Source organism: Carassius auratus, chromosome 1 (assembly GCF_003368295.1).
Source record: "Carassius auratus strain Wakin chromosome 1, ASM336829v1, whole genome shotgun sequence".
Lineage (NCBI taxonomy): Eukaryota > Metazoa > Chordata > Actinopteri > Cypriniformes > Cyprinidae > Carassius > Carassius auratus.
The window spans coordinates 29366016-29376587 of NC_039243.1; the positions used below are offsets into that span (position 1 = coordinate 29366016).

Consider the following 10572-nt stretch of genomic DNA (forward strand, 5'->3'; position numbering starts at 1 on the left):
AGAGAGAGAGAGAGAGAGAGAGAGAGAGTAATTAGCAGCCGTCTCTGTACCTGCCTCTCACTGACATAATCTTCACATTCCAGGAGGAAAAAATATTAACAAAAAAACCTGTAGAAATACTGAACCAGTCTGAAATGCCAAAGGTCAAAAACAAAATTTTCATTAACACTACATATGTAAGGACACTGATGAAAAGAAAGTGTGCGTGCGTGTATGTCTATGTCTACAGCAGTACCAGGAAATGTTTCGTCTCACATCTTTCTCACCGGTCTAGTCCGAGCAACCTGTTCCTCTCTCTGTGTGTGTGTCTGTGTATGTGTGTGTGTGTGTGTGTGTGCCTCTCAGAAACTCACCAAACCAGAATCCTTCCAGCCTCTCGGATTGGAAACGCTATCCCTCCCTTAACCTGGAAACCTGGAGACAGGCCAGAGCAGCATTCCACACACACACACACACACACCTTACAAATATCAGAGCTTACCATCCCATTGAGTTTCTCTGATTTATGCAATAAAGACTTCAAAGTGACACAAAGATGAACACATACTCTGTTCCTCATAGACCTCTGGGAATGTTTGAATGAAATTGTCTCCAAAATAACAATTTCACCAGTTTACTAACCTCTAGCTGGTGTGTGTGTGTGTGCATTTCAAATTTAATGAATTCAGTTTTTTTAAATGGTCATGTCCACAATAAATTTGTTAGAAATAAATAAAATAACTTATACATAACAATAACACTTTAATTTAACAAAGATAAATTCTCATTTCTCATTAACTTGCAGATAACACTTAATTTTATTGTGACATAGTTGTTACATGCACTTGTAGTAATAAAGGTAAATATTAAATATATATATATATATATATATATATATATATATATATATATATATATATATATATATATATATATATATATATATATATATATATATATATATATATATATATATTTTATACTTCAAATATGAATATTTAATTATTTATTTACCTTTCAATAAAAATCGATACTTCTGAACTTGCGAAACATGGAAACATCTTTCCATCTTTTAGTCTTTGTAAATCTAAGATTATCGGAGTATGCTTCAACAAGAAAACAATATTTCAGTCTTTCTTTTTCAAAATTTCATATTCAGTGTCTAGTTCAAAGTGTACCATTTCTTAGTTTTTTATTAAAAGACAAAGATAAAAGATTTCTTCTTTATTTTTCAGTGTACAGAATTAAAACAACTTGAGAAGTTTCATTTTTTGGTGAACTGCCCCTTTCACTTATATAGGCCATCATCTTCCCAGGCAAACAAATTATTCATCTAATAACTATAATCACTAATTAATAATTAAAATGGTTCAATAAACCATAGATTCCCTAAACTTGACTGTAAACAAAAATAAATGAACCAACCACCATGTGTGAAATACAAGTCTCTGAGAAGAGTTTATTCTATTTATTCTCACACACAGAAACACCTTCCATACAATCAATGCATTCAACACACCTTCTTCTTGCTCAACAGAGAGACAATGCAAAGAGAAAACAAGACAGACAGAGAGAGAGAGATCAGAAACACTTCCTCAATGCTGTGCATGACTTGCAGGTGAATTGCACATACCTGTAGGTAAAGCAGTAGGAGTGAACAAAATCACATTCCTCATCTCTGGTTGCAGAGTCGTTATGCACTTAAGTGACACAGCAAAAATCAACATGAACTAGACCAAGAATGTTTATTATATTATTATATTTTTTTTATGATATTGCTATGAAAGCCTTTTCCAGCCTCAAAGTGAATAATACTAAAATAATAATAATAATATATACACATATGTATATAAACAAATGACATGTTAGTCTAGTATTGGACTTTTAATTTACTGTAATATGAGAGGGAAGTTGAAAGTTGCATTACAAAAATAAATTAATACAGTCAAACAGTTATCTTAAGCCGAATGTGTAGGCATGCTGCAGCTGAAACAAAATGATAAGTAAGATATAAATGTGAGACTAAATATATACTCATCTGAACATAAAGGCCAGGTGGAGAGAAAAATAAAAGAAATATTCATAGGAAAAAGAGGGAACATGCGGTAGGGTCAGCATGCTTTAATGAGCAGTTTTTGTTCTTTGTTACTGGGTGGATTTGAGACTCTGACCGTTAGAATGTTAATCTGTTTAAAGCCAATCACAGTCCTGTCTGAAGAGGGGGAGTACGGTCACACACGCTCTCTCAAACACACACACACACATTAACATGCAACCCAAAAACATACACACAATAGGTAATTTGCAGGCCCAAAACATACATGCACAACCCCCTCAACCCAAAACACACACACACACCCAGAAATTTATATTATTGCTCTGAGGTTGTGCTTAAGTGGCCCAGGCTTAATGGAGTATTCATTCAAGTTGCATTTACTTTCAAATTGGTGGTCAGTAAGTGTTTTTAACATTTTTTAAAAAGAAATCTCAGGTTCAGCAAGGCTGCATTTATTACAATAAAAAAACATTGAAATTTATAATTTTGTAAAATATTAGCACATTTTACATTTATTTCTGTGATGCCAAAGATTTATGCTGATTAGTGCACAAGAAACAGTTGTTACTTACCACAGTAGAAAAACGCTTGTTTTTTTTTGGGGGGGGGTGGGTGGGGGGGGGGGGGGTATTTGATAAAAATAAAAAAAAGTTTAAAAGAACAGCAACTATTTTTAATAAAAATAAGACAAATCTAAAATATACAATATTGTAATGTTTATTATTTCATACAGTTCCCAAATTCACATTACAAGACAGTTTAACATGAATAAAGAAAGAAAGACACATTATTGTAACATTATAAATGTCCTTACTTTCAATTTTGATCAACTAAATGTATCTTTGATATTTAATAGTATTAATTTCTTTGGCAGGAGATGTTAAATGTTTTAATATTTTAAATATTGAAATCTCTGACATTTGATTGCAGAAACTGGTATTTTGGCATAACTTGAAATTTGACATAGCAGAAATGTAAATGTAAAATCTAAGGTAAATTAACAACAACAACAAAAAATCTAGAGAGACTTTTACAAAATTGACAAATTTCTTTGTATTTAATAACAATGCTGTTTACAAAATATTTAGATATTTAGAAATACTGGACAACGTGTCTGTTGAATTATTAAATGTAAGCTATTTTTCAGTCCTCATCATTGCACATTTTCATAGTGTCATTAAAACAATTTAACATGTTGCAAACGATTTTGTGAGTTGGATATCAGCTCTATATTTATTACAAAACCTTCCCACTTTAAGAAAAGAAGAACAAAGTGGCAAAGAGTATATTTTGACTGTATGAGGGTGACCTTGTCCTCTGGCTGCACTTTTGAACAAAGCTGTTAGTGCTTTCTCTCTTCCTTCCACAGATCTCATGCATATAACTCTATACTCTCAAATACACATACACTGACTCTCCCAAGATGGGCATATCACAGAATCTCAATTCATAACCAAGAAACTTTGATGACTTAATACGATTCACACCTTAATGACTAAATGAAGTCTGATTTTGTCCACCAGACTATAAATCAACTACAAACTAAATGCAGTAAAATAGATGTCATCTGCAATACTGTCTAAAAAGTACATTTACAGAAATACTGCGAGTAAAAGTTACTTGACAATAAAAATTTTAATGTAGAAAGGTGACAGTGCTGTGCTGTTCATTAGAATCTGTAGGTAAGGATGGTGTATGCTTGTAAAGGGGATATTTGGGTTGTGTGTGTGTAGGGGGATTGTGGGGGTGCGTGCGCACTGTTAGAACAATCGTTCTCCTCTCTATCTCGACCCGCTTTTCAGATTAAGTTTATTGCACAAATTCCACATCAGCTTACAGCACAACTTCTGTTAAACCTGACTGAAAATAAAAATGAATTCCAACCAAAATTCTAAAAGACAATGATTTTTTTATTTTAAAAACACCTTCACATTTTTGACATTTACTTTTATCTTTGAGGATGTGATCAAATTGTTTTTGTGAGATTTTGCCAATTTCTGGATGCATCTTTTAGTAACTGTGTCCCCAGAGGATAGTTAGAATGTTCCTAAAGTTAGAAACACACACAGAGGCATGGTGTGACTGAGAGGGGTTCATTCCAGTAAATTGTCCTGTTTTGTGTGTAAATGAGTGCGCAGGCCCAGCTGACACAACACTGAACATTCTGAGATAACACAAGCCTTCCCTTTTTCCTCCATTCACTTTCACAAAGCCATCTAGTGGTGTACACAGTGACTCACTTGTCTTTTTTTTTTTTTGGGACTTTTCCAGTTATTGAGTTCAAAAGTTTCAACATAATGACCCAAATCACATGAATAGCCTTTGTACAGATTTTTTTTTTTAAACATTACCTCTTCATAGGACACAGTGTCAATCTTAAGACATGGTTGGGAATATACTAGTAAGCAGCATTTAAAAGGATAGTTCGGCCCCAAATTTTAACTCTGTCATCATTTACCCACCCTCGTGTCATTCTAAACCGGTTTGCCTTTCTTTCTTCTAAAAATATATTTTAAGAAATGGTTTTTTAAACCATTTAATGGAAGTCAACGGTAACCAAAACTGTTCAGCTACCAACATTCTCCGAAGTCTTAAGTTCACGCAGAAGCCAGTCGTTCAAGTCTGGAACAACATGAGGGCGAGCAAATCCTGAAATAATGACACTTTTGAGTTCATTTCAACATTAATAAGGCAACACAAGGCGGCACATGTTTTACGCATAAATGAAGTGTTTAATGAAAGATCAAATTAATGAAAAAAGTTCATTTACATAATTCAACGTATGTTTTCAAGGTAAATAGAATTTGGGCAGCACATCCAGACTCAATGCCAACACACCAGTCTTTCACCGTGACATTTATCACAGTCTTCATTGCCACATTACTTTACTGACCTTGTATTTTGTGCATTTATGCATGGTATAACACTGCTACCATGTAATCTTATTACACAAATATGCAGAATTTAAAAAAATTCCCAGAAACTTGCACCACCGGTTTATACAATACCATTTTAAAAAGGAAGTCCAGCAAACTGGTCTTTTCTATTCTACAGTTTCATTCCTTGCTATTCAAAGTAACTAGATTTTAGATACAGTGTGTTCTAGCAGTGCTTGTCCACAGTTTCCATTAGATATCGTTTTCTGTTCTTGGCACTGAAAGTTTCTTCTTGTGCCTTCAACATTGACTTATTTGATTATTTCACTGCGTTGATCACTTGTCTGCTAATTTCAGCAGCAAACATATTAATAACACAAACTATCATTTCGCTGAACATCATGGATATACTTCTGATGCAGCCAGGTCAAAGGTCACAATGTTCACATTAGGGTTCAGAAGCCAAACCAGCAACGAACTCCACCAGCGTACGTGTAGGTCTTCCAGACATTCCTTTTCTCAGGTATGGGATTTCATCCTTATTGGTCATGACCCCAGCAATGTCGAGATGAGCCCAATGATCAGCGGTCACAAACTCTCTCAGGAAGGCAGCGGCAGTGCAGGCTCCACCTGAGCTGGGAGGTCACAGACCGGTTCAACATCACGGCACCCAAAAACAAATACAGTAATAACCACAGATTATAGAACAAACACACTGCTGTTCGAAATATTTGGGTTGGTGAGAGTTTCTAATGAAAGAAGTCTCTAATGCTCACCAAAAATCCATTTATTTGATCAAAATTTAGGTAAAAAGTTTTAACTGTATTGTACTAATGCATTATAAAAAGTCATTTATTCCTGTGATGAATTTATGGCAGCCATTACTGCAGTCTTAATTTTCACCTGATCCTTCAGAAATCAGACTAATATGTTAATATGGTGCTTGAGTAAAATTTTTTTTTATTATGATCACATTTGAAAATGGTTGTGATGCTTAATATTTGGCAAACATTACTGTTTTCAGGATTCTTCGACGAACAGAAAATTCAAAAGAACTACAATTATTTGAAGTATTATTTTTAAGGGATAGTTCACCCAAAAATGAAAATTCCATTCCAAAACACCTATTTTGGGGTGAACTATAATGTGCCTTTAAACCTCTTTTACATTTTTTTGATTTTTGTTTATTTGTTTTTTTTTTTACCAATTTAATGCATCCTTGCAGAATAAACATATTCTTAATAAAGTAAAAAATTAAAAAAAAATGTAAAAAAAAAAATAAAGCTTAGATAACTCAATGGGCAAACGAGGATCGAAGAAACTGCATTTCTCTTACCGGTATAGACATTTTTCCTATTGAAACAAGTTGTTGGGGCAGGACATACTGAAAATTGCATTTGGTCCGAGTATGTAATATGCTACGCATTTAATATATAAACATTATAAATGCACTACAAAGTATAAGTGTGTTTTGTATGAATAAAATTGGTCGTTAACATTGTCTTTTCACATACCGTATGTTTCTGACTATAAGTCGCACCTAAGTATCGCACTGGACTATAAGTCGCATTTATTTAACCAAGAACCAAGAGGAAACATTACCATCTCCAGCCGCGAGAGGGCGCTCTATACTGCTCAGTGTAGACTACAGGAGAACTGAGCAGCATAGAGCGCCCTCTCGCGGCTGTAGACAGTAATGTTTTCTCTTGGTTCATGTCTCTTAGATCATTTCTCTTGGTTCATGTCAAATTAATTTTGCTAAATAAGTCGCACCTGACTATAAGTCGCAGGACCAGCCAAACTATGAAAAAGAGTGTGACTTATAGTCCGGAAAATACGGTAACTTACATAGTGAAGTTGACATTAGGACTTCTTTGTTTTTGTTTTTTTATATCCTTTACTTCACATAACTAGTAGTAACTAGTCCAGTTGAATTTGAGGAAGGGAACATTTGAAGAAGAAGAATACAATGTGTGAAACAGTATGTTTGAGTGTGCATACGTACCGGCTGTACTTTCCAACGTTGTTCAGATCTGCCAGAGCGCACTCAGTTATTTGTTTGGTGTAGTGCTGAAAGAGTGGCATCCTCCAAACCCTGTCACCAGTAACAATGCTTGCCTAGGAGAATACACAAAACACATATGACGACATTAGCTCACACAAAGCCTTCCAATCTGAAAGGATCACGTCAATGAAGAATAGTATTCAAGTCATTTTATGACGTTGCTAATTACCTTTTGCAGCCGCTCCCACAGCCAATCAGAGTTTGTAAACACTCCTGCAGCAGCAGAACCTAAGGCCACATCCACGGCACCTGCCAGAAGAACAAAGACAGAGAGAAACCATCAATAGGAGTCTATGTTTACTTAAAAGCATCAATGCAGCTTGTGTGTCGGTACCTGTAAGTGTAGCCGCATTGATTATTGCTCTGGGCTTGAAACTGTGAGCATAACACAGAGCATCAGCCAAAATCAGTCTGCCCTCCGCATCAGTGTTGTCAACCTACCAAAGAAAAAAGAAACTAAATACTTATTCACCAAGGACACCAGAACGATAAAAGTAAAGAATTTGGAGATTGTCACAAAAACATTTAATTAAATAAACTCTGTTCTTTTGGATTTTTAATTAATCATATCAAAAATGTATTATCACAATTTCTGCAAATTTATTACACTTTTTTTCCAACATTGCGAATAATAATAATAATAATAGAAAAAAAGTATTGAGCACAGAATGATCTGAAAAATCAAATCTAATTTAACTCCAGATAATGTTGGCAGCATTAGTTATGTAAAACAGTAATGCATATCGGTATTGTATGTGCGAGTGCAGAATACCTGAATGGTTTTGCCATTTTTGGCACGGACAACGTCACCCGGTTTGTTTGCTTTTCCACTTGGCATGTTTTCACAGAGTGGTGCCAAACCTGAAATAAGGAACATGAGATTAGTTTGTGTGTGAATGGTTGCAGTGGCCAGTGTCTAGTGCAGTGGACGGACCAATGATATTGATTGGGAGTTTGAGAGCGGCTGCCGTCACGAGAGCAGAGCACACAGTGGCTGCTCCGCCCATATCTGCTCGCATGGCATCCATGCCCGAAGACGGCTTCAGAGAGATACCACCACTGGAATTAAACAGACAATCAAAAATTATCTGAGATTCAAATTCCCAACTACTCATGTTTCTAGGTTCTCTACAGATGCAGTTACCTGTCAAAGGTGATTCCTTTTCCCACTAGCACAAGAGGAGGCTGTGCAGAGTCTAAACTGCCTTTGTAATGCAGCTCGAGAAAGACAGGGGGCTCCTCTGAGCCTTTAGACACACTGAGAAAAGCCCCCATTTGCTCACTCTCAATCCAAGACTGAGGCCTTAAAAAACGAGAGGGAAACGAACGCAGAAATGTGATGTGTCGAGTCAGCATTAATGAATAGAGCGATTGATTTTAAGACTACCTCTTGTGGACGGTCACTATATGAGCAAAGGGTGAGAGTTTCTGTTCTATAGTGTTGGCGAATGCTGTGGGAGTGATGTGATTTGCTGGAGCTTCCATTAGTTGCCTGGCCAGGTTCTGCCCGTCCCCATACAGAACACCTTTCTGCCATGCTGCTGAATCCACACTGCAAAGAAACAGGAAAGAAGACAATAAAGAGCCAGAATTCTTAGGATGAGTGTGAGGTGCAGCATGTGTGTGACTTTATTACAATTCATGCTATAAATGTCCTGGGAATTTGTGAATATCTAAACATCTGCGTTTTACGTACCTCCCGTATGGTTGGGTCGTGACACGGACCTTCTTCTTGGTTTTGAACTCATCATACTCAAAAAGTCCGAGCACAGCGCCCTCTGCTGCTGACTGGCCATCTCCACAAGGGTCCACCTCCACATGAGCCACCTCCAGATCCTGAAGCTGCCTGCATCCCGCTGTACAAAACACAGGCAAACTTGTTTAGACAGGCAATTTGAAATAGTACATTAAAAATCATGTTCTCAATTTCCAACACATGTATTATGAAAACACAAACTACTTCAATGAACTCAGAAAAAAAATGCTGTGGTCACTATTAGACATTTTTAGCTTACTTTAGGACCATTTATGTAGATCTATATTTTTTATGACAGTTAAGCATTGTGTCTATATAATTTACATTAGGAGTTTTTGTTGCAATTCAAATTCTTTTCAGAAATATTATACTATATTTTAATCATTAATTATAATATAAAAACACACATATACACACACACACATATATATATATATTTTCTATATAAAAATTGTGATCTAGTTAAAAATATACATACAGACCATTTTGAATGATAAAACAATAGCATTTTAGCACAGAGGACCTAACGTATTTCCAGATTTATATTTATAACTTGTACAAGGTCTTAGAATCTAAAAAGGATTTTTGACAATTTTGATAAAAACTAATGAAAATCTTGTTGAAATAGTTTTATGAATAGCAGGAAATAGTAATGGGTAAATAACATCATGACATTGAAATGGTCTACATACACACACACACACACACAAACACACAGACACTAGTTTAAACACATTAACAAATAATAAAACTATATAAACAGGGATTTTAATGACGTTGCATTCTAAATACACAGAAATTAATATAGAGACAGTTCCACTTTGCAGCTATTAACAGCTTCCACTCTTCGTGGAAAGCTTTCCACAAGAATACAATTAAATTGTGCATTACAGTAATAGAGAGCAGAATAAACAACATTCCAAACACATTGATTCTTGATTTTCTTTAATCAAAATCTAATTTCTTCTGATTTGGGGGCAAAATCCTAACCTGACATTATGTTCCTAACAGGGCCTTGTGAGATTTAGCCGAACAAAACAATGGCATTCACCTGATACAGCTGCACGGATGCTTTCCTTACAGTTGTCCCAGTTCTCTTTTCCACACACACCTGTGCCGCTCTTACCAAGACCAACAACAACCACACTAGGGAAGTCCTTTAAAAGAAAAAATAAAAGAGTTGACTGATATTAATCTTGTCATCAGTTATCTAAAGGACATCCAAGATCATTCAGATGTGGGGTCAGACCTGATGTAAACCATAGAAGATCCTGCTTTTGCCTTTTTTCAGGGGAGGTCCAGATCTACAGAACAGAGAAAAAAAATTAAAGAATAGATGGCGGGAAAAAAATGAGAAGAACAGTAAATATGCTCTAGAAGTCAAATCAGTGGCTTACATTGTCAGTATTTCTGACAGTTTTCCTGAGATCGAGCTGTCAAACGAAGCAGCAGCCTCCGTCAAAAGTATCCCTTCATCGTCTGACTGTTTCTCATACACTCCAAGAACTAAACCCTGAATAAACCCATTCAGATATAACAATAAAAACAAAACTACTGACTTGTTAAAGACCTTATATGTGTAAAGAGAGACATTTAGCTGATGATACGAGTACTGAAACCTACTTTTCTTGTATTAATGGAAGTGGCATGAGACTCCGAGAAAAATCTATAGTTGTGTTGTCGGATTGCCGTGAGTAAAATTCTTCGAAATGGTATCAACATCTTCTCTGAATTTATAAAAACACACTCAACCGTGATTCAGGAGATAATTCTGAGAGAGCCTTGTGTACACGTGACATTAGAAGGTTGAAAATCGCACACAGTCGCAGATACCGACGTC

At 35.6% G+C, this 10572-nt stretch overlaps 1 protein-coding gene across 1 annotated transcript; it reads right to left on the bottom strand.

Moving 5' to 3' along the window:
- Nucleotides 1-4749: 4749 nt before the first annotated feature.
- Nucleotides 4750-10553, bottom strand: LOC113106603 (cytosol aminopeptidase-like). Its single transcript, XM_026268697.1, has 13 exons — nt 10356-10553; nt 10130-10245; nt 9982-10036; nt 9784-9889; nt 8673-8832; nt 8364-8528; nt 8121-8279; nt 7911-8035; nt 7749-7837; nt 7311-7413; nt 7146-7225; nt 6917-7029; nt 4750-5546 (listed from the first exon to the last, which is right to left on the bottom strand). The coding sequence occupies exons 1-13, from the start codon at nt 10452-10454 to the stop codon at nt 5360-5362; spliced, it is 1557 nt and encodes a 518-aa protein (XP_026124482.1). The 5' UTR covers nt 10455-10553; the 3' UTR covers nt 4750-5359.
- Between the last annotated feature and the right edge of the window lie 19 nt (nt 10554-10572).